The sequence below is a fragment of the Hetaerina americana genome, unplaced genomic scaffold (assembly GCF_022747635.1).
Source record: "Hetaerina americana unplaced genomic scaffold, ioHetAmer1.1.p SCAF_2, whole genome shotgun sequence".
Lineage (NCBI taxonomy): Eukaryota > Metazoa > Arthropoda > Insecta > Odonata > Calopterygidae > Hetaerina > Hetaerina americana.
In genome coordinates, this window is record NW_027286763.1 from 36,253,651 (window position 1) to 36,279,348 (window position 25,698).

Below are 25,698 nucleotides of genomic sequence, written 5' to 3' on the forward strand. Positions count from 1 at the left end.
CTCTCCCCTCCATAGATATATACGTCCCCTTGCCTTGTGCCCCCCTCGCGTCCCCCTGGTCCTGGATCAATACTCCGGTGCGTCCCTGTTTCCCTCCCTCGCCTTACCCGAACCACAACACTCTCTCCCTACCACTGCCCCTTCTCCCTCCCTTCCTCAAATGGTATATAGCCTTCCGCGATCCCGCTGGAACCCTTCCCGCCTCCTCAACCTCTGCTCCCGGCCATCATTTCCTCCCACTGCCGCGGGTCATGAAAAATATTGAGAACGCATCCGGTAGCTCTCGCTTATGCAAATAATGACGCTTCGTAGCAGTATTTAAGAGCTTTTCAACGTCCACTGCTTATCGGCGGTTTAACATTCCCTTGTCGGAGTGCATTTGCGCATAGACACAAACGAGATATTACAAAGACTCGCGTTTGCGTTTTACAAATAAGATAGGTTATTCCAACAATGAAAAATTCCTTTTCCGTTGCGAAACACATCCCTTCACGCGTTTCCCTTTTGATTTTGTTGATTTTCCGTCTCAAGTTCAGGGTCGCGTCAGCTCCGCGGAGGCGAAGTGAACACATAAAGACTTCCTTTGTAAGCAATAGATTAAGGACATAGATGAACATTGCCGTCAAAATTTTCCAATTATAATCAAAACCTGTAATCGAAAATTGTATTTTAAGATCTCGAGAATATTTTTACTCCCCTAGTATATAGGTTATTTTACGCCCAAGGCGATGAATGTTTATTTTTGTTTTAAGTTGTTAAAACTTGGGAAAATCGTTATGACAGGATCTAGTTTACCGCTGGTAAGCTAAGAAGTATTAAGCTTCTTAAGCTAGCCTCGTGTAAATCTTATTGCTATAGAGGCGGGCAGAGAATAAATTTTAATACGAGGGCAAAACCAAGTTCCAAGATACTTCCGAAGGACATTACTCTAAGCAATGGACTTCTCTCTTCCATTTTACCTTCAGTGATGAGGGCTGGTTTGGAAAATATGGGATACTCGTGAAATAAGGTTTCCATTATTTTTACATTTACATGAGTTATAATGAAGCATTGTTAGTCAGTTGCGCAAATTTGCGTCCCGCGAGACCATCTTGTTCATTTCGAGCACTACCATCACCCTTGAGAACGAGAAAGGTCATCCAGTGAAAAGTAACATGGTGCAGAAATAGAAATACATCCGTGATCCGTACCTTTGCTAGTACTATCAAATTAAACCATGTGGTTCACGATGAGTGTCTTCCAACTTTTGGTGCACCTATAGCTAGTTTAAAAAATGAGCCTCTTAGAGGTGGGGTAAAATGGTGTAATTTCCATAATCTCAACTTTCACTATGTTAAAACCTTAATATTACCTCCCGAAAAATCGAACTGACCAATGCTACTTTGTTGTGAAACTTGGAAATGTTTCTCTGCCAATTAACTCTCTTCACCTGATTTCCAAATATCAAAATATTTCCCTAATCCCCATTCCATAAATGTGTTATCCGCTCACATTTGCATTGAGAAGAAACTTGGTAAGCACATTTGCAATCAAAAGCGAATATTGAGCGAGTCATAATTTAAAGAACTGGAAATTAACCTACCCTTTTTTTACATATTCGCCATCGTCCGGCCATTATTCATCGTCATTTCGTCTTTTGCACGATTGTTGGTTATTTATACCTAGTTTGACATTTGAGGTAGGTTTATCTTTATCTATAATCAAGACCGTCAACCTATAGTGGGCGAGGGATTAGACCGAGTGGGTTGATCAAAGCAAGTACTTGATCGATATCATCATCAGAATTTAAATGCCAAGATTGGCAAACTGCAGACATCCATTCTTCTCAATATAGTGTTATTTTCTTCACCCCCCTTAAGTTTTTTGTTTTACATCTTAAATTTGTCTTCTGTACTTGGGACTCTTGGTCTTCATCGCGGGATATTCCCTTCAATTTTCCCTCCTATTTACATTTCTAGCAAACCCATTTTGCCTCAAGGTATACGCCCAATCTCGTTCTTCTTTGCCGTAGAATTCTCTTCTGCTCTTCCGTTTACTTCCACATTCATCACTTGGTCAATATAATAATCAGCATTCTCCTCCAGAATCAAGTTTCAAACGCTTCTATTTTTCGGAGGGCACCTTGTATAATGTTCAAGTCTCTAATCCGTTAAGTGCCATGCTCCATGCGCATGTTTTGACGAACTACTTTCTTGTTTGCAATCTTTGATTCTTTGAACACAGTAGTTGCCTATTCTTCAAGAACGCCTTCTTTGCTTGGTGTCGATCGAACGTCTTCCATCCTAAGATATACTGCTGCCAAGGTAGATGAAGGATTTCACTCGCTTTAGTTTCACTCCTCGAATTGTGACACTTCCACGCTCAAGGATTGTAGTTTTCTTCTTGTTGATGCTCATATTATATTCCAGAACTACTTGGTCCATACCACATCTCTCGTGTTACTGCAACTATTGCAATTTCCTATGCGAACCGGAGCATGTTAGTTTCTTCGCATATTGACTCCTTTGATGCCAAATCTAATGCTTCTATTTTCGCCACTATGCAACGTATTATTTACGTACGTCTTAAATAGACTCTTCTAGGTATACGTGGTATAGTTGCGAGATATTGTATCCTCATCTAACTCCTTTGTTTATTTTGGCCTCTAGTTTTCTTCCATATTTCATTTTCATGGTTGTCACCTGATCTTTTAGAGGCAATTGATCATTCTTCTGTCGTTCTAGTTCACTCCAAACGTCTCCAGTGTCTTGAACATCTTGTTCCATAGTCTCGAAGTTGTCGTTGTTCTTCTCTAATTTCAAGAATGCCAAGTATTCTTTCCTTATATTCTCCAGCTAATCATTCGATCAAGTATTTTCCATTCATAGGGCGTCAACATTCTATGCTTTTCGCGTTTATATTTTCTTAGTTTCTTCGGTATTACAACCGTCACCGCTCTGTTCCAAGTCCTCTGATAGATTTCCACCGTCGTACCTATCTTTGGTTATTCCAAAGAAAGTATCCTTCGTTTTAACTCCGAGTGCTTTCATTATTCTTCCGTTCATTTTGTCAGCTCCTAGTGCCTTGTGGGCCTTCAGGTCGTTCCCGGCTCTGTCAAATTCGCTTCTTAGTATTTCCCTCAGTAGGTCCCAGTTTGTCTTCTTCAATCATGATTTCTTCTAACTAGTCACTCATTTAATTCCTTAGTCATATTCCTTCCACATCTTCTCATTCTCTTCATCTTAAATTAGTGTCTTTCCACTGCCCATTTACATCTCGGACGTTGTGGGATTTTGTTTTTCTTTTTCCTGTCTGTCTCTTCGTAAATTTTATGACGATTTAAAGGAGAAGGATAGGAACCCCGTGAGAATGAATATATATATATATATATATATATATATATATATATATATATATATATAACACTTTTTGAAAGTCTCACGGACGTGAATAATAATGTATAACACTTAGCACTAGTGGACACAGACAAAAACACAGAAACACACAAAAAATAGACTCACTATTTTTCGAATTTTCGGTGGTCGTGACCACCTTTATCAAGGAAAAGAGGGACAGAACTGCAGAGAGGGACAGAGTTCTGTCCCTCTCTTCCTTGATAAAGGTGGTCACGACCACCGAAAATTCGAAAAATAGTGAGTCTCTTTTTTGTGTGTTTCTGTGTTTTTGTCTGTGTCCACTAGTGCTTTGTGTTATACATTATATATATATATATATATATATATATATATATATATATATATATATATATATATATATAACATTTATCAACTTAAGTTTATAAAATTTGATTTTAAAGTTGGACTGAGCATTCGATGGCCAACAAAAATCCTAAGCAAATCACACCCGTTTGGAGGAAATCTTTTCCAAATTATCTGAGTTTGAATAAAGACTTAAGATCTCTTTAAGATCCAATTTGATTGGCATCGCGTTCAACATTGGAGACAAGTCTCAGGGGCTGTCCGTGAACGAAGATAAAAGCGCCTTCCAAGTTGATGAAAGGAGATGAAAGAAGGTTCATCACGTGAGCAAAATGCTTGTGAACTCGCCTCATTTTAAGATAAAAGTTTCCCTTGGGTGCTGCCTGAAACATGACGGTCTCGAATAAGGGCCCCTGTAATATGCCTGCCTCTTTGGATACCACGCGGGAAAGTAAAAGTGGTTGGAACATAAATACATCGTTCTGGAGTCCCAAAATAACCAAGCTTTGACTTAGTAAGTTAGTAAAAACAAGAAAAAATATTGACCGAAGGAGAGCAATGGCCTTCCACATGGAGTTTCTGGCCCCAGAGTAGGCGAGGTGGAAAATAGATGAAAAAACTTATTGGAATAAAAAACGCTGAATTTAGACTTCGTAGTCAGCTAACTGCCTTCATATTTCCCTTTAAAGATAGATAGTGGAACTTAGGTGATTATTTTAATGTCCAATTCGAGAGATTAAAGCGACAGGGTCATAGTATGTTCATGTAATAGTTATAAAAGTAGATAGTTATTTAAAAATTAACTACTAAATAATTTCTATTGTTTCAGGCTTCACTTCGTGGAAGTAATTGATATCCATTATTGAAATAGAAAGAAAGACTCGTACTTTTCCACAGATTTTATTATACGGCACGACGCGTTTCACCGACTTGCGGCATCATCAGGTACAATGATCAAAGGTCAAAATACATCAGGTACATCATCACGTACCTGATGATGCCGCAAGTCGGTGAAACGCGTCGTGCCGTATAATAAAATCTGTGGAAAAGTACGAGTCTTTCTTTCTATTTCAATAATGGATAGTAAATATAGTAATTATATAAAAAGTTAATAGTGAGCAACATTGACATAATTTAGATGAAAATTGCGTTTATTTACACTTCCAAAATAAATAGAAATCAGACAAATAATTGAATATGCGTATTAAATTACAATACCTAATGCTTTCATAGATTTAGCCAAAAGGATTAGACTTTTCTGTTTCACTCGCATTGCCTTTATATTATTCTCATGCCTATATTATTTTATTCATTTCTTTCTGCTGAAAAATTAACTATTTTTTGATATATGGCATGAACCCACATATTGATCAAGTTGTACCAAAATAAGTACAACGGATACAAGAAAAAATATTTGACATTGCATGCTAAAACTTTGGTTATAAAAGCGGCGGAGGGCGAGTCGAAGAGGAAAGCAAGTCACGTAAAGCAGGGAGTGAATGACCTCGAGACCGAAGAATTGCTGCTAAATTGAGAAAAATACGGAAATGGATGATATTGCATATCAAGCCGTGGGCTGAGTGCTTCTCTTTTTCGTGAATTCCCACGGGTATTGAAAAAACCAGTCCAAACTTTCCGTCAGAATACGTCCAATTTCCATCAACTTTGGAGAGCTTTATTTTTCTCTCTTTCATATCCATTCCAGCATGGACTGGGACTGCCACAACCCAGCCTTCTCTCTCCATCGATCCCAATCGCTTCCCTCTCTTTCCCAAATAGAACTCTCGAAATTCAGCTCATTTTCCAAAACGGCAGACAGGAAGGCTGGTTTTGGAAGAGCACGCGAAGGGCGAAGCACAAAAAAATACTTGTATGCATTTTTCCTTGAAAAAATTCCGATTGGACTGTTAGTCACAGAAATACACCTCTCCCAACCACCAAGACATACCATACTGCATCGCTACCTAAAAACCCACACTGATCAACCCGAAGGTTGGTAGGGTCGGTTCTTAAACAAGGCCAACGTCGTACAGAGCCATACCGCGTATTAAATCCACACATCATGATAGATGTTTGTTCTTTTCCTGTAAATATCTAGAATTCGAAAAATCACACGATGAGAGTAAAGCAGAGTGTGTCCCCAGAGAAGTCACCCAGAATCAAACCTGGGTCACTGATCGTTAGCAGAGTGGTCTAGCCTCTAAACGACCACGTTCCTATTTTGCTCTAAATACGATGTCAAATGTGGGTTTAATATCGAACTTCAGTTGATAACAAATAATTCATATTGGAGATATATAAAATTGTTTGAGATGCTAAAAGGAGTGCAGATAACGATTAGCAGAGAATTTCACCAAACCTTTTCTTCGGCTCTTAAGTTGGATGCAGAACTTCTACCAAACTTGAAACTTTTGAAAGGTCTTTAAGTGTTGTTGTGACTTGGAATCCATTTGGCTGTCGCGGTATTCAATAATTAATACTCTACTGCTCTAGCTTAGGCAAGTTGATGAAAAGGATAGGGTCTCATTCAGGGTGAAATATTAACCTTTGTTCGTGCATGTACACAAAAAGCATTAATTTAGAGGTACATGAAGCTCAACAATGTTTTATCGGAACAAGTACATGCACTAATGTAACACTTCGCGAGCATGCAAGTATTTAATAGTGCTAACTAAGACCCTTATTTATGTATATTTTTTCATTAAAAAATAATTTTGCAATTGCCCCTCGGAAGATGTGCGAATACATTCGGTTTCTGTTTTTAAATGTATGTTTATCTACAGTTTAAATGATACTAAAAATATTCCATAGCAAAGCACCGTCGCGGAGCTAAAAGCTATGTCGCATATCAGAGATCATATGTCTCCCTTCAAAATATATAGAAATTCAAGACAAACTATTTGGGAGAGAAACGGCAATGACAATTGAAAAAGTCATAAAACAATAAATTTTCATTGAACTTGACAGTTTCCATAGACCCTAATTCAGTAGGCCGCAAAACTACGGTTGAGAAACGTTCAGCAGCGATAATATCAGAAGTTTCAAACCGACAACTATCGATGTCATCCAAATATATTGTCTGCACCAGAGTAACATCTTTTTAGCCTCAACGTGCAAGGAAAGGTAATGTGCAGAAATCATAAGTCAAATAAATTGCTTTACAATTACATTCTGAAAATTTTATTCGTGACACAAGTTAGAAAAACATACAAACACATGGAATTTACCCATATTTGGTACAAGACGCACTTTTCAGCGAAGAGGAGCTGACAGGCGGAACATCATTTGAGGGACAAAGAATTTTGTTTTCTCGGGAAAGGAACAGAAGTAGGGAAGAAGGATCGGAAGGGTGAAAATTGATCTCGGCTAGCTTCGAAACAAAAAAGGAGGCGAATTGGGAGTACGCACACCTTCCTGAACTCGGGCAGGCTCGTTCTTCACATTCGAGCACCGGCGTCGTGCAGCCAAGAGAGAAGGCAAGAAAAAAATAAGAAAACGCACGCGAAAAAATGAGACTTCGCTTCGTGACTCACTCGCACACAATCCTCGGTGGAAGGAGGGAAGCTGCGGAATGAGTGAGCAAGCGAGCGAGTGCCTTCCTTTCAAGATGGAGGGGGACGAAAACGCGGGAGGAGGGGGAGGGAGGGTGGACTGGGCGAGTGTTAAGAAAGTGTGAAACGCCTGGCAACCCTTCGCCTCCCCTCCACCCCCAAAGGCTCTGCGGAGAAGGGACTTCCCGGCGATCGAAATGAAGCAAAGGAATAAAAAAAACCGAAGATGGCGTCACGGAAACTTCGAAAAAGGACTTTCTCTCGCTCGCTTCGCCATGCTCTCTTACACCTTTTTCTCTCTTCGGGCTAGGGGAAAATAATTACTCACTCAAGACACACTACTCGGTTTCACAATCGCTTCAACTCTGATGGAACATCCATTCAAACCTTGCATAGCAACCAACTTGAATCAAACGAGACCTCACGAGAGAAAAGGCGCGTTCAAATGCTCGAGCAGCAACTCGGTGCATCGAATCGAAGGTCTCTGGACTTCAAAGATGGCTCGTTACCAATCAAGAGTCGAGTAATTCAACCTTTCAGTCCGTGACTTTTCAAGAGACTGAAAATGAAAACTTATACAAAAATTTTGATGGGTCGTGGAGGGATAGGACATTTGCATTCGTGTGAGCCTTGTTATAAACACAATGATGCACACCAAAAAATGAGCCTAATTCTCCTGAAATGGGGTTCTACCGAAACCTGTATTGCATTTTGGAGCGCACCGCATCATCACCACCCACTCCCCCATTGTTGAAGGAAGGTCACTTTCCCTACTAGCAATTTCCTTCCCCATTCAGTGGCGGGCGACGGAAAATGTTTCAAAACGCCGCGTTGCTTTCTCGTTCCTCACCACCAAATCCGAATAAAAGGAATGATTTTCAAGCCCCTTCTTTCAAAATTTCCTATTATCACCAGGAAATGTTGCGTCATTACCCGGGCTGTTTGAGCTCCGGCCAATACTATTTTTTAAAAGATTTCAAGAAACCCGCCAGAATCATTAAAAAAAAAATCTTCCACGGAGAGTGAAAAGCTTAATTCTTACAATAACTTGAATCCAAGAGAAACAGAGGGCTTGCGTCCGTGACCAAAATCTATTCTTTGGTTCGACTTCCACTTAAATTTTGCGTTTATATATTTTATTTCTCTTGGACGATCGCAATACCCAATCACTTCCTTTTTAGCTCGCATGCTCTGCCGATTCGAAGAGAATTGGATTTCAGGGGAAAGGCACGAATCTTTCAAGAAAAGGTTTCCGCAGATAACTGCAGGAGGGAGAGCGGGGGTGGGCCAAGAAGAGGTAGGGAGTGTCCCCCGCCCCTCCAATGGAAGAAGAATAGGACCACTGGGCGTCAGGACCTCCAGACTGCTGCCTTACCATTAAAATTATACATCCTTTCACACAATGACAAAATTAGTTGTACGCAATTACTATAATAATACTGCTCGGCTTAGGATCACAGATGGTAGCACCATTAAGAGTGCATCACATTCTTTGGTACACCGTAATACATACTCTGCTACACAAATGTTTGGTGTGGTCTACTCTGCACATACAGCCACATTCGCGCATTTCATACAATTTTGGCGCGGAGGAAAAAGACATCCCAGACACTTTCCTCTCGATGTTCCAATGGGAGACACAACGCAAATCTAGAACATAAGATGACCAGACCAACAGCAGTGGGCGTGCTTGAGCAATATGGGCTGCAAAAACAACTCCCATTGCTAGTATCTTTAAATTGAACCGCTCCTCTCTCCAACGGTACCGCTGAGATTCTCACGAAAGAAGAGCAGCGGCAAGGTACCGACCGAAGAGATTAGAGTCGTTTACAGATTATTAAAAGCGCAACCTGCGCATTACGAAATCTATAAACAAAAACAGACAAACAATTGGTAAAGACAGCAGCTAAGAGGTTAGCACCGTGGTCCGAATATCACTGAAGGCCCTTTCCGCCAATCGTTCATCCATTACTTATAAAAACTACTTAATCGGTAACATTAAATGAAGTCAAACATCAGCAGCCATGTTCAAAATGGATGATGACTCAGGTCAAGTTGTTGCTTCACTAGTGAGTATATAAAAGTATTAGACCTAATTTACAATTGATCCCTGTGAATGCTAATTTTATTATCGCCAAAGACTTCAGAATATGATCAAAGTAGCGCTCCGCGGTTCCGAACTTTTCCTACCAGAAATCACTTTCATGGCCACAGTCTGACTTCTTTTAATGAGACGAGTTTAGCTCACTCATTGGCGTCCACTCATAGATATGAATAGTCACGCACACACAAATACATAAATAGAATATGTAAACTGGGTTGCCACCTCCCCGGGCGAAGCCCCTTTGGGCCAGGGATCCGATCCTTGGTTAATTGTTCATTTTTTAGTTCAACAATGCTGTAACTGCAAGCAGATATGAACATTTTTCTTAATTGAAGTTCACATTTACCTATTACTTGAATCTGTCTCATAATTTCCAAATTGTCCAATCCTCTTTTATCATATATCCTCCGATCAGTAAATTTAATGGTGAACTAGGTAAAAAAATATGTCATCCTATTCTTGGAGGAAGTTTTTGCAATAAAAAAATACTAATTTAAAAAAATATCAATTAATTCCCAACCCAATTTTAAAAGATTAACCATTGAGATATTCCCCCTTATGAGGTGGCAGTCCAGGATAAGTAAATTTATTCACACATAAAGACACACAGGGGTATGTTACATCGAATAAACACCCAGGCTTCACAGAATTCTTTCTAGCTCATTCGGAATGAGTCAAGATTTGAATACACCAAGACTTGAGGCTGGAGTCGATTGATCGTGGTAGGGAAGATGGTATCCAAAGTCATCTTCAGTCACACGAGAGACTCAGCTCAGGAAGCATTCAAATAGGGTTTTAAATAGCTACCAAGATGCAACAAAATTTGGAAACATTTCCATCAGATAGCCAATTAAAACAACAGAAAGGATGAATAGGGGGGAAATGCGTTGCCTTCTGCGCCATCTTCCATAAATTAATAAATCTCACGCAAGCATGTCTCAAGGACCCCCGTTTCATTTGAACTTAGGGTGGACCCCTCTTTCTGTCCGGCAACCTGATAAGGCGCCAAAGTTGCGGGCCGACCCTGATCCTCTGGGCTGAACCCTTTGCTGCCTTGTATTTAAGTTCCATTGCTCCATCTAATATGAGGGAGATCATCAACTCTTCGACCGCGGCCGCAAGTCGAGGAGGAGAACATCCTTAGTCTCGGAGCGGAGACGGCAGGTGAATGAAATCCGTCGCACCCCTCCCGCGACGAAGCTCCTTCACCCCCTCCCCTCTCGATAAGGAGCGAGACGGCCGGGCCTCTTACTCGCCTTATACGGAGGAGACCTGAGCTATTGCTGCTCCTAAAGAGGAAAAGACAAGAGGAGCCGGCAGGCTCGGCCAGCTCGGCAAGCCGGAGCGCTCCCGTTTCCCTCGCTTCAAACTTCTTCCTCCTCGACGATGGCGAGGCAGGGGGGCAGGTGGTGTCGCGGGGCTGCGGCGCACCTCATCCTGCCGCCCCTCTGCTGGTGCGCGGGAGCGCTGCTCTCCTGGTCGCCCCCTGGCGAGAGCGACGGCGAGGGCACTGGCGAGGGGGGAGGGGAGGGAAAGGTCGCCGGGGGCAGCGGGGACGAGGGGGACAGCCCTCCCGCGGGGGCGCACCGGAAGGCGGCCATCCATTGCTCTAGGTCGCGGGTGAGGTCCCTCTGGACCCGCGTCGGCGAGTAGGGCCCGGCCAAGGTGGCGGCGTAAGGAGATGTACCGCAGGCGGGCCCCTCCAACAGGAAGGTGAGGCAGAAAGGGGAGTCGAAGCCCCTCTGCCGCACCACGAATCCCATCCTGTCTCCTCCACCCCCCTTCTTCAAGTCCAAGTCGGAGGGCTTGGTGAGATTGACCACCGCGGGCCCCGAGTCGTATAACCTCTCCACGTGGGCGTTTCTCAAGTTGAGCACGCCGAGCGGTCTGCAAACCTTCTTCTGCGGATATATGACAGCGAAGTGCTCCAGAGACGTCCGGTAGACCTTCACCTGTGAGCGGGAATGGGGAGAGAGAGAGAAAGAGTCAGTCAGGACGTGTTTGTTTATATTAGAATGCATGGCGCGAAGCAAAGAAGGGCACCCGCAACAGGGAAGGGGAATAATAATGTTTTTTTAGAAATAAACATTTCCTATTTCCAATCGGAAGGCGGACGGCCTCGCCTTGGGAACCGGCACAGGGGAAATAAATGCTGTGCGGAGGGGGGTAGGAGGGAGGGCTGGAGAGGGGAGAGAGTAGGTTTGAGGCGGATCCCACCGCTTTCGTCGTTATGACGGCAGTGACAGTGCCTCCATGTGAAAAATTTAAGATCCCATCAGGGCATGGCTTCAATTTATGAAATAATAATCTTCCAGCCTATGAAATAATTTATTCTTAAACTTTGTACCAGTGTTTTGCACGCAAAAGAGATTTGTTATGCAGTTACGCTCGTGATAAGGTGATTAGCAATGAACAGTACATAGCAGTTAAACTGAAGAAAATATTATTCGGCAAGGTTTAAGCCCGCTTGCATCAAGAGCAATCGACATCGCCGATCATGCCCTCGTTCTGCGACATAACTGTCTTCCAGGAAACGAGGACAGACAGATTTATTACATATTAAAGATGATAGCCAGATATCCATCCATCGCACCATAAGTCGGTGAATAGGTTCATGAGTGACTATAACGATTAATCAATAAATATACATACACAATGATAAGGATTCAGTAATGAACAAGTGATTGGTACCTATTGGAAATATTTCCTCGATTTAATTTGAGGCGACCATTTGGCTCTTTTTAAAGGAAATTTTATATTGCAATCGTGATAATTTGTTATCTTAGAGCTGACGTCGTCAGATTATTAAAGAAATTTACCATGGTTTTCCCCTAACCGGTCTTCAAAAAGATAGCAGGGTAATCTTCTAGCGAGACCGTTACGTTAAAAATTTACGAAATATTTCTTCCCTGTTACACGTTAAGGAATGTTTGCACTTTATTTAGAGGGAGTATATACTATTATATCCGCCACTTCATAAATTAGTCTTATACAGTCCGGGGAGTATCAGCACTGTCAGCACCCTCTTATTCTACATTATTATTATTGTTGGTGGTGGTATTCCACCGCTTGAGGTAGGATTTGGATTGATCTCATTCTACCTGAAAACAATATCCACTGTTTGATCACCGAGTTAACTCTCTTCTTTAAAATATATCCTTGAGCACAGTTTCCGTTTTCCTTGGGATGTCTGCTCTCTATTTATTTGCGCATTAAATGTTATCCGTAACTATTTCCTAGGCACAGGCAGGTACAGGAGACCTGTTGCATTGCACTCGTAAAACAATGGAGAGACGGAAGTCGTCTGCATTTCATTCGGGAACGGGAAAAATTAAAATAAATCTAAGTCATGATTTCGCAGAAGTCAGCCACTGCGCTGCGGTGATTACTACTGATAAAAAACATAAACATGCCACTTCTCAAGCAGTGTTGCGTTGGAATTCGTTGAAAATCTCGGCCATTGAGTGTTCTTGGTATGTTTGATTATTTAAAAAGACAAAGAACAGCAACTGCGGATATGTAAAAATAAGAATAACTTCATTTTGTCAAACAAAGTTTTAGCCTAATAAATATTGGTACATACTTTCACTATATGTATATTTTTAAGCACAAAATTAGGTAAACATGGGGCCCAAGGCGCGTGCTAGCGCCACCGCCATTACAGGAGTCTAAGTGGTACTTGAAGAATATTGCCGTTTTATCTATTTTTATTTATTTATTTATGTGCCCTGCAAGCCGCCGCTAGGGTGTGTGGCAGGGGGTGAATACCCACCAGAATAATTTTACCCGAAAATGACCGACCCTACCGCGGTCGAACAATTTTATCATGATCCCCTATCGTTCGAGGGAAAAATGACATCTTAAATCTATCTGTAGTACACTTATTTCTAATTTTACTAACATGGTCTCTCCTACAGTATTACAATGGGGGTAATAATACATTTTCAACATCATTGCTAAAGAGACCACCTTCCGATTTGTGCGAGAGCTTCAATATACTTGCAGCATATTATAAATGAGGCCTAACCAACGACACTTAACATCGTTGACCTTTTATCACATAAACCTAGTACTCTTCTAATAAATCCTAATTTTCCTTAGCTTGTCCAAATTTCCCCGTAGGTGTTTCACCGAGGAGAGATCGTGAGTGTGGGTAACGCCTAGGCATTTAATTGAGTTTACACATTCCATTTCGTTATGCTAAATGCAGTGGGCGTTCCGTTCGGTAGCATGCTTATCACTAAAGACGTGCGTTTCCAAAAATTATTTTATTTTTAGAGGTACATATTTCCAACAACATGCAAAAATAATACGCGATATATTTCAATCTTCAGATGCCATCAAAATTCATGATAAGCTACGTGCTTTTATTAAGATTTACCCAGGGCGATGACTTCCATTGAGTACAGAAAAATAGCACGCGACTTGATTTGAAACACGCTCTGACCATAAGGGATTGCGAAACCGGAAACAACCGAATGGCCGTTGGCTAAGGCTTCCTGTAGCATTATAATTTTCAGAGTGGTGCTTTTTCTCTCATGCACCACAACAAATGCTGACGATTTTTTTCTTGTTCGGTTTGATTCACGAGCGAATGCGCCATCACAATAATTTTAAATTTTGCATTGAAAAAGCAGAGCGAGCTGCCCATCACTTTTTTCATTTCAAAAGAATATTATAGCTTGTTTTTGGGTTTTTGAAGTCGAAAAATGAAGGGCTCCCGAACAGCTGAGAGAAAATCTCACGGGGAAGACTTCTCTTCGTCCCTCAATTCCCAGAACTCTTCACAGCGCAGTCGAATCAGCATTTCGAGGATGACTTCCGTGAATTAATAGAGGGGTTTTCCAAACCTCGCCGTGTCGCGATTAGACTCCGAGGAGTCTTCTAAATATATCTTCCCATGGTTGGATTGGGAAAGGAGACAAGCCGCGCCCACGAAGTAAAGGACCGTGTTCCACGAGGCGTAGTAGGCTAGCTTCCTTTCGACGCAACAAAGGCACCGCGAGACAATGAAACATGTGCATCTGTCGCACTCGCTGCTGACGGCGCGGTTGGTGACGCCATCAACTTACTCACCATTTTTTCCGTTGACGAGGTGTCTGATCTTGAGTAATACCTTGAAAAACCTTCCCGGGTTTTCGGCTTATGTGTTATGTCATAATCCTTTCCCGCGTTTATTCAATCCCTATAGTTCCATGTTTTTGCCCGTTGGAGTAGGAGTAATTAGAAGACTTAAGAATACACTCACATTTTGATATTATCCGGGCACCTAAAGCTACAATCTTGTGGTTTTTGGTTAGAGATAACTGAAAATCAGCATATATGTGTCAATACATATGTCTTGAATATCTAGTACACTGCGATTACATAACCTTTTTACAGTTATGTCAAATTAATGTGTAAAATTATTTCTCTGATATTTTCACATACAACGCCAAATCTAGATGTCCTAAGTATTTTACGAGCAGTATTGCCAACAGAGGGACGGGTGAAATAAATTCTTAATTTATTTAGGATTGATTCATTGAATACCTGTTCCGTCACTTTATTATTTTAGAGCTGAGCACACAGAACACGATACCCAGATACGTTATGACGCATTTCCCACACTTGAAGAACATTAAAAACGTAAGGTGTTAAGTCAATCGAGGAAGATCAACTCCACTCGTAGCGTGGCAATACCGCTGGACAATTTTTCCGAAGCTCTCTTCAATTAGATGTACACATAAGAGATCGAATTAAAGAATAAATGGAACATTGTACATGTATTAGGATCAGAAAATTTAGTAACCGTCGCTCTAGAGAACCCAAAGTAAGAAAATATATTCCTTACCCAGAACACTTAAGACTGGAACAAAAGAAGCTCAAAAACAACGCAGTCCGTCGTATTCTTTCATCGAGACTCCCATAGAAACATTGATCACCGAATTTACCATCTTCCACCACTCTTGGCAGACTATCAATTTCATTTTAATGCTTCGGGCCTCGAGATCACTAACTAGCACAGATAAGTGCCAAATAACTAATCCTTTCGGCATCACAAATGCATATCTTAAAGCATATGACACTATTTTGATTCCCCAATGTAGTCATCCCAAACATTTATAATTGGAAAGCGTGTGCAGTCTGTTTGTTGACCGTTTCTCTCTCAGCCCCGAAAGTCACGAGGCATTCAATGAACAATCATTGGCACCAGAACTCTATTGCGACGAAGTTTCTAAGAGATCTATATTCTACATCATTATCTTACGTTAAAAGCTACCAGACGGGGAAAGAGGTGGACCTGTTAGAATGCCATTTGAGGGCTGGATAGAAACTCGTGAGTGACACAAGTAATGGTCCATGTCAGAGAAACAAGTCACGTTATTGAGCCATTTCCTTTTTTTCAATTCTTTAATTTCAATCACAATCGAGTGAATGACTTCTGATGTCTTCTGGAAGCGAATTTATTCAAGATTGAACTGCAATTTAAGAATTTTATTCGATATAATACAGCTCTTTATTAATTCATAGCAGCATAATTATAAATACGGGGTTGATGCCCATTCCGTTCTAGCAAGGAAATTCGTTCCGCTTTAGGAGTTCGCCCCACTTGAGTTTGTCCTATAGGAGTTTGTTACGAGGGCAACCACGGCATGAAATCAACTTCCGCCTTGTACTATCTAACAAACTATTAGCATGCGACAAGTTGCAACAATTTTTCATTTATACTTCCGCACCTTTTCGGTCGTAATAAGCTTATTCTTATCAATCCACGCCTTCTCTAATGGGTGCCAAATAATTATGCGTGACGAACCACTATGGGAGAAGGAACGTGGTTCTCGATAAATCAAATTATCATGGAAAGATGTATGCTCATAAGAAATTTAACATGTCCTCGTTAACGTTAACACTTCTCCATTATAACGCCAGCATGACCTCTACACTTTAAAAGCACGTGTACTGATACTGATTTTTCCTGTCCTCGATTGATTGCAGGTTCTTCATCTTCCAATATGTTTTTCATTGAAAAATTTAGGCTGTATTTTATCCTTCAAAATATTGCTTAGAAAATATTAAATAAATTCCCATTATTTGGGACCATGCGCGAAAAGTGCGATTTTATTTGCGGTGCGTGATTGCATGTGGTGATTAAACTTCCACCGTTTATTCTATCACCTACATGAGCTACTAACGTCATGAAAGACTTGAGCATACGAGCACGGAATTTTCAAGATGCCACAAGCTAGAGGTTAGCTCGGCACCACGCACATTTTAAGCAGAAATAATCCACGTAGAACACTAGATTTTTTTATAACCAGATGACGTTGCCACATGACCTTTACCGAAATATTATTCGCTCTTCACATAATTGCTTGTTTACTCCCGTCACGTTTTGTCTCCACTAATAATGATTACCAGGAAGGCTTATAAAGATCACTTACGATGTTTACTAACCCGCCTCACCAAAAAATAGCAACCTTCTGAAGGCAGAATGGCAACTGCGTTCTTTCTCTTCCTTGGGAACTATGCTGCCGTTTAACAGGGCAACAAATTATCTTTGCCACTTCCGCAAAAAAGCTGTCCGTTGCGAGGAAAAATGCGTCAACAGGTACGAATGATGCATACTATTGGGAGATTTATACCTACATAGTCATGATGAATTAGAGGTTGCTGCTGAGATTACACCCACCAGCAGAGCACTGGATAAAGATTTCAGCAGGATGTATATGCCGTTTGTTGCTTAAATGATATCTTTCTTGAGCTCGGATACATCATACTTCAGCCTAGCGTTTAAGGTTTATCCGCAAGAAGTAATCTCCCATAATATATATGGCTGATGAGCAATACTTTCCCATTTTGTTCATATATGATCGCCTTCTTTTCTTCAACCGCAGGCGACAACACAAACTCCAAGAGGACTAAATATAGTCGGTTCAGATGAAAATACACAGGTGCAGTTTTTCGAGATATTTCATTCTTATCCTAACGAAATTTCTAACTTAAGAATTTATTTTAGTTTAATAAATAACCTCACAGACAAAATGGTCATCATTTGCAGCATACAGGAAAAGCTTCGACTTAATGTATCTGAGTCCATGTACCAAGAACTACTGCGCTAATACCATCCTATAAAATCAAATTTGACCGGATCAAAGTTCACAAAAACTTGTCAATCTCACATACACTCCTTGCTAGCCAGATAAGGCATTCCATAGATACCGTACTCTTCAAATAAACAGGATGGTGATCTGGAATGCCGAGAAGAAATTCCATTCTTTCGAATTGAAAAATATCCGGCGTTATCCCGTCAACACGACGGGGAATGGAATTGGAATGCAGCATTATCTATATCCTCCACAAGTTCGGCAAGCTGGCCTACGCAAGGAAACTGAATTCCCCTCCCTCCGCCACAATTGGATTGTTTACAGAGGTTTTCACTGCTGCGAGATCGTCCGGGCACGACCTTAGGGGTCAGTTAGTTCGAGTATGGGGAGGATGTGGAGTATGTCGTGGAGAAAAGTGATGATGCAATTTGAGGAACCCGGCCGTCTGGGGACAACGGCGGAGCCGCACCACTCTTCCATATGCTTGACATTCGACTTCCAAAGACTCAGAATAACATGTTAGAAACCAGTTCATCGGTCGCATTGATGGAAGATATCTCTGGTTCGCCTCTCATCGCTTGCATAAGGGCATAAAAAATTCATGAGGGGATCAGATACAGAAGAGAAGCTGAGCGGGGAAGTCTTAATGCGTAACGCGTCCGCCTTCATGTTTCGGAATTTCTCCTCGCATCGCCCCTATTCCTGATTTCACACATATCAAAAAAATATAATTATACGCTACCACTCGCATCCTTATAAAATGTAATTCCGAAATTTGACTTGATCTAAGGTGACTAAACTAACAAATAAAAAGTTATTTACCAAGAAACGCGAGCAATAAGCGAATTTTAATATGCGGTACTTCACTTAATTAATCATAACGAGGACTTAAGTATTCACAAAAGTTACCGATAGGATCGAAATACGGATATTTGTGAAAAATCAGCGAGGAACGCATAAGATTTTATATGAGTTTGGAGAGTTTTGGGAGGCTGGTTTCCTCAAAATCAGATCATGAGAATTAGAGCACTTGAAGCAGATCGCGCGATGAAAACTCGCGGCCTCAAAGAACACAATGCCTTAAAGAAAAGGTGCAACAACGGCCTCACAGAGGCTAGGTCAGTCAGTGTATAAAGAATCTTTCTTTGTGTTTTAACACTCTCTATCATTAATTACATTTTCAATACTTATTTTTAGAGACAATTTGCGTTTCGAGAAAACAAAATTCTTTCAAATTAAAGCAAAATTCAACACGTTTAATACGTTTTCAAACGGTTGGAACAGGATTATGGCGCATGATGAAAATATACGTGACGCTAATTACTTTAGCCTGTTATCATTCGAATGCCACGGGTACGACCTTTGAACCTAGAGCCCGGGGTAAAATGCTAACTTCCGTCGCACCCGCGGACACCACCACCTCGGGGAGTCGGGAGCTAGCACATGCGTCAAGATAAGATCTCCGACCTTTGGTTCGTGACGCGGTTCTTTGGATAAGAGGCTTGCAAAAGGAGTGGGGGAGAGAATTGGAAGATGCGGTTCCGAGAATCCTTACGCACAACATCCCCTATGTTAATATGATAACCTGTTTCCTCAAACCTCCGAAAACAGCAGCTTATTTCACACAAAGACATGAAGGAAGTCGCTGCACCTCGTGATAACAACATCAAGTATTACGCCCTAATGCCGACGAGTGGAGCAAAACACGTTGCGTCACTCGATTTTTCGCAGACGGGCACTTTGACCCGATAAACGACAGATCTTCTGCACCGAGATCTTTTGGGGGAGAAGAAGGCGTTGCTTTGGAATCATGGGGAGATGAGCAACGGAGCCGAGCCGTAGCACTCTTTGAATTAGAAGCGACGGCGGGCGGCAGGGGCAATGCCCCACACCCTTGACACCGAAGGGGCTTTAAACACCGCACACGCCCAGCCACCTCGATTTTCACGCTCTGAAAATTCGAAAGCGGCCTTTGAAAGGAATATGGTGGTGGGCAGCTCGCCATTCGCCGAAATGAGGCGAGTTGCGCATTCTTATTTTACGATTCTTTTCCATTTTATGTTTTAAATCGGTTACCACGTCATGACTATGTAACGCATCAATTAAGCATACCGATCGAGAGTCTAAGAGGCCTACTTAGGAATATGCAAGGCAATCTTGAAAGAAAAAAAAGAATTCATTTTTTTGGACGGAGCCGATTTGGAGAAAATTGTTATTTCATTTCATATCCACATCACAGCAAAAGTTGAAATTGTTAATTGGTTTGGATTTCCGATATTAAGCTCACTTTTATGCCATCAAACTCTTTTAACTAAGATTTAGAATTGCCTTTGTCCCAATGGCGATAACCCCGATATTATCCAGTTAGAAACAAAAGTTCGCTCTCGCTTGTTCTTGACAGGAAATAAAATAAATGAAAAAGAAACACTTTGTTCCAATCCACCACTTTATTACAGGTACGACTAGTTTCGACGCTACGGCGTCATCCTCAAAATTATTACCGGAAGAATATTTAAATCTGTACCGCCAGAAAAAACGTATAATTCCATCATTAAATGCAATAGAAATATAAATCACAAATTGGTTAATGCAAGGTGGCCACTCATTTCCCAGTCTGCCAATGACTTTTTTCCTGACGAATCTGACATCCACTTTCCTACTTTTTAACCCGAATTTTTGGTTTCTGATTAAGAATTTTTAAATGGATCATCATCCCTCATTGTTTCGCGTGTCACTGGTATCGTCACAATCGGTCCTGTTTACAGTTTTGGTATTCTCCAGGACCTGCAAGGAATTCACAACATAAAAATAATATCACAATTTAAAGGAACATCGCCCTCACTGGAAATGCTCAATGTATACATAGCATACTCCTGATTCGCATACCAAAACCCCGTATTTTCCAAATAAGCCGATCCTTTGCCTGCCACTCCCCAAAATATTCGAAAAAAATTAGTGGTTCCCAATTGTTTCTCGATTTTCCCGACTGAGGGGGCCTGCCCTGGTTTATCATAAAATAAACTTAGCAGGAAGAAAACTATTGGCAATACCCTCGCTGGTCAAACATGACACAGCATTAGTTGAATCATACAAGTGATTCAAAATCAGTGCAGATGTGAGCAAACATTTCACCAAGAAATACGTGCTTAATTGATCTAAATACGGCGGCGGCTCTGTTGTAATCGCTTTCCGTCAATATCCTCTTACCCTGGTTTGGAAGAGGGGCACCCAAATCGAATTATGGCTAGGTGTCTCTTCTCCCAGGCACCTCAATCTTACTGTCACAATAATATTCTTTAAGACACAAAATGACTCCGAGAGAGGAAAAACAGGATAAAGCCAAAGGTTTTTGAGGCACAGGAGTACAAAAATTGCAATATTCACGTCTCCGAATACAATAATTACTTTATGAATAAAAACTTTTAAAAAATTACTTAATTAAACTCAACAAAATACCTTCCGGAAATGCCCCGTTGAATTGAAGAAGGAAATTTAAGAGCACTTAAAAATGACAGCCAGATTATAATTTAACTGAAAATATGAAACAAAGGTAGAGTTATATTACGGCGGCGGCAGGGGCAGGGCATTTTACTCGTAAATGTAGTACGTGGGTAAAAGGGAAATGTTGGATTTCAAAAACTCACTCCTTTCCTACTGAAAGGAGATACGATGGCGAAGCAAATCTCCCTTAGTATTATGTGAGAGGGAGCTGGAGGGGGGGGGGAGGGGCAAGAGGTCAATTGGCGCCATCAATTCCGCCTTCAGTCGGAAGAGTGTCCCCTAAGACGTAGCTGTGTCAACTGTCGACGCGTGGGAAGTGCGTGTTCCTTTTATCTACTCCGCAGGAAGTAGGTATATGTACATATATCACCTGATGACTTTTTGAAAGACGCTTGGTAACACAGACCACTCAACGTCAAGGTAGTCAGTCACGAGGGAAGTCATAGATACACATATCAGCTGCTTTAAGAGCGAGCGTACATTTACGGGAGTAATTTATGCACCGCTCGTTAATGGGAAAAATCCTCCTTGAATCTTAAGGAAGCGTAAAACTCGACGCAGAGAGTTTTCTCGCGTGAAATGTCTTCGATACAGGAAGACTGAGGGATGAATTTATGATGATGCTAGTACGGTGCAATTTTAAAATAATAGTCCAACAATACCATCTCTTTCCTTCGAGCGATTGACTACGGTTTCACGCCCGTTGTGCTTAACAAATCGCACTTCAACTCCGAGCCAAACATTCAGGAAATTGAAGTAAAAATGGCAAACAAAGTGGTGCTCTGGGCAGTTCATCAGATCGTGACTTAAAATACCCCCCGAAGGCTTTTCTCTCTGGATTACGCGAGGAATACTTAAAAATACAGAGAAAATTGATAAAAAAATTAGACGTCGAAATAAATCTAAACAACAGATGATACCTTGGTATAACCTGCTTGAAAAAAAATCTGATTAATGTACTTCCTATTACAATATCCATGTTAAATATAAGGAAGAGATTAGGTCGTGAAAAATAGAACTTACCGGTCAACCAGAAGTTTAGCATAACTGACCACCAGTATCAATTACTATTAGTCGAACGAAAGTTTCGTCAAAATTAATACGGCCTACTAACATCAATCCATAAAGAGCCGTCCGACGCATTAATTTTTGTATAATACAATCCACTTTCATATTTAGTTGGCTATTAGATCGCAAAGGTGGTATTAAGTATATTTATCTTAGGGGATTTCCTAATGTCCATCTGGTGAAAGTGAACTTCCCTGCATCATCGAACAATGCTGGCATACGACATGATTAGAAAGACAGCGATCAACATTCCAAACTTCCAGAGATGAAGACATGCATTGCAATGCGATATCGGTGCGTTTACCATTATCTACCTCATCAAATTAAAAAAATCAGGTTTTGCTGGCCAAGGATTGATGGAAAAAGATCTCATTTATAATAAATGGTATTAATCTTTCCATTTGAGTGGAATTTTATGCGTATTCGTCAAGCCTTTTCATGGCTTTTTCAAGGAGACGGCCGTCGGGAAAGAGTCCTCGAAAAATAACCCAATAAATTCTCCCAACCCCCATCACGAGGGACGAGCAGTGGTGTGATTTTTTTCTTAGAGATATTGTCCGAGGGATTGGAGCACGTCGTTTTCTGACCACGAAGTCTACCCGAGAACAACCTTTACATTTGGAGGCCTCGAGAAAATGAAAATTAACGCGAGTTTTTTTTACTGCCTCCGGATTTATATATGCGAACGAACAAACGAGTCGAAAACCTTGGATTTGACTGGAGACAAGAGTTATGAAGTTAAAAGGCCGCCACTCTCGATTACCCAACGGTGTGTGTGTGTTTGTGAGAAGTCGGAAGAGTTTCCCTCGGGAAAAATCCCGCGAGTGACAAACGTTGACTCGGGCCGGCCATTAGCGTGTCCCATTGAAAATTGGCGGGTGAGTCAGAGGTTAGTGGGGATCGGGGGAAAGAGGAGAGCGGGCGGAGTGGCCCCCCAAACACTGACCTGCACAGATTGGCTGTGTTTGTTGCCTGGGCTCATCAGTGTCAGGCTTCCGCTCATCAGCTCCGGGTTCCAAGACCCACCGCAGTTGCCCTCCATTAAGGACCCTGAGGATGACGACGGCGAGGAGGAAGAAGGCGAAGGAGGGCACACGGCCCTCACCCCAATCGCCTCGGACAGGGGGGGCAGGTGACTCGGAGGGGGGCGGCGGAGTCGGGATGCCGTCGGCCCGTTATTGTTGCCCAGGCCGGTGACGCTGCTGCCGTTGCTGTTGTTGTTGTTGAGGATGTTGTCGGACACGACGCTGTTCACCACGCTCCCGGGCATCATGACTTCCGCGGCGGGCATCTTCTCTGATCACGACGCTTTTGCCGGGGTTAAATTTTCCCTCGCGGCGCCGCGGGGAAGCAAAAAGGAAAGAGGGGCTCCGGATAAAGTCCTTTGAACGGCGAGAGCTGGACCACTATAAGAGTTTTCTGCGCCCTTGTCTTCTGCCCTTCCTCCCTCTTTTTTTATTTCGCCTTTCCAATCCTTCCCTTCTCCCTCCCCGTGAACGGTCTGAGAGAGGGCAGCGAGGAAAGAGACAGCGAAGCAGCACACAATCAATCAATGAAATGCCTCCCTCTCCGTCCGTATCTTTCGACTCCTCCTCCTCCACCCTTCGTGCAAGTATCCTTCGATGGAGCAACAGTCGCGGCGGCCTCGATTCGCCCAAAGGACAGCCGCGGATCGACTCACTCAACTCTATATGGAATCAAAAAGCGCAGCCTCGTCAGGGCAAGAGCGATCCTCTATTGTTCGCAGACTCTTGTTTCCCTCGCGCACACACAAAGGGCGGACGTATGGGGGTCGCCTTGGCCCTCAACACGTTTGTTATGTATCGCTTTTCTGCCCTGCGAAAAAGTAAAAAAGTTCTCGCGGCGGCGGTTGATAGAAGAACAACGGAAATTGCGCTGGCAACCTCAAACACACAAGCTAACCACTAAATCTCTTCTCTGAATGTTGTTAGTTACCGATTGTTCTTTCGGATCCCGTTTCGAGGGCGTGGAGATTCCGATCGATGGCCGACGAGGATCATCGCAGGTGGTTGAGTCATGGGATCGATTGGCACAACCTCATAAAACTCTCCTCACACTCCACCCGCTGCATGAGATCGAGAAGTCAGTGGATGAAAGATAACCAGCGACGGTGCTAAAAGATGAATAACTGGTTCGGTCTTGTACCGTCGTCCGATCACTATTTCGCTCGAAAAATATATGATGATGCAACGGGAACTTCCCGATGGTGATCTCTCTCCGTCTCTGGCACACAATTTTCACGTCTGATGCACTCCCACAGCACTGCTGCCTACTACCTGCAGTCACGCTTCGCCCACGAGCGGTACGGCTACGCTCGAGAATGAGCTGGCTTTTACCCTCGTCTCACCGCGCAACTCGTATTTATCAAGGTCGACCCGAGCGCCGCGTATCGGAGAAACGAAGGAACCGCTGGGGGGCGTGGCGGATGGTTTGAAAAATGACGCCCCCTAACTTAAATGGGGAAGTACCCGTGCCAGAAGCCGCGAATTTCTGGGAAATCTGTCCTCCGCATCTATTTTTTCCTCACTCTCTCGTGGAAGCCATGCGATGCTCGCGAGACATTATGCTCCAATGATTGGGGTTCCTCCAAATTTAAGGACCGATTTCAAAGATTAACTCCTTGGTTTGCCAATGCCCATTGTACGAGTATTTCCCTCTCTCGCAAAACTACTTATTTTTCCGCAATCCGTCTGCTTCCGTATTAATCAGCTCGTGGAATTTTTTCTCCCTAATTTTTTTAACCTACAGAAATCTTATTTTCATATATTTAATTCATCGAAAACGAGGCGATTTGAAAATGTGTGCTGCTACAAAACTTCATTGTTAAATAACCCACACTTCATATACATATATCCTTCGCAGTAAACTTTTCAAACGCCAAAGTTAGTCTTCCTTACAATGCTGAATTTGTTTGAATACCTAGGCGATATTTTGTTTTGTTAGTCACACTTAATTCCTATAGAAAACGACAAATTTTAGTGCAATACAACGCTCGTATATTCGGCAGTTCCACTCGATGTTTTGATTTCATGCCCCAAATGTTCAAGTACAGATCACTTTCTTTGGGAGCTTACAATAAACTGGTAGCGATGTATTTCGTAGCGTTTTTCCACGAGCAAAAAGATTAATTCGCCTCGCCCTGCAATCCTCATCTCTTTCACTTCTCACTGGACCATCCAGGTCACGAGAATGTCTCGATTGGTATGAATAAAATTAGAGAACAACCCAATAGTGCATTAGATGGACAATTTTTCTCTTTAAAGAATTTATTCCAAGATTTAAACGACCTGATTTGAATTGAATAAAAATACGATTTTTCAGTGACTCTCGAACTTTTGAAAATATTTTTTGAAGTCAAAGTCAAGATTTCATCCCAAAGATTCGTAAAAATACACGATACAGGGCACATTAGCGTTTGCTGCGGCAATAAACACGGACATGTATGAAATGGCTACAAGAGAAAGTGTATGAAACGGATGAAATAGATGAGGAGTTCTTTTTTAGTAATATGGCAGGAGAAGAATTTTTGTCAGCTTACAGCTTCATGACGAGTTTTTGAGTTAATATCTTAAAAATGATGAAAGGAACCAGCTTTGAGATTTCGCGTACACAATTTAAATTTTGATAATCAATTGCGTATTTGAAGTTACAAAATTGTTTCCTATCCC

General features: G+C 41.9%; 1 protein-coding gene across 1 annotated transcript; it reads right to left on the minus strand.

The window, feature by feature from the left end:
• Positions 1-6,862: 6,862 nt before the first annotated feature.
• LOC139688439 (uncharacterized) lies at positions 6,863-24,358 on the minus strand. Its single transcript, XM_071586020.1, has 2 exons — positions 22,956-24,358; positions 6,863-11,305 (listed from the first exon to the last, which is right to left on the minus strand). The coding sequence occupies exons 1-2, from the start codon at positions 23,298-23,300 to the stop codon at positions 10,718-10,720; spliced, it is 933 nt and encodes a 310-aa protein (XP_071442121.1). The 5' UTR covers positions 23,301-24,358; the 3' UTR covers positions 6,863-10,717.
• Positions 24,359-25,698: the final 1,340 nt, after the last annotated feature.

Bases quoted from the DNA above. Each gene is read 5' to 3' on its own strand.
- LOC139688439 (XM_071586020.1), bottom strand. From the start codon at position 23,300: ATGCCCGCCGCGGAAGTCATGATGCCCGGGAGCGTGGTGAACAGCGTC. The intron at 11,306-22,955 runs GTCAGTGTTTGG...TCCCGCTCACAG, and splicing joins AACACAGCCAATCTGTGCAG to GTGAAGGTCTACCGGACGTC.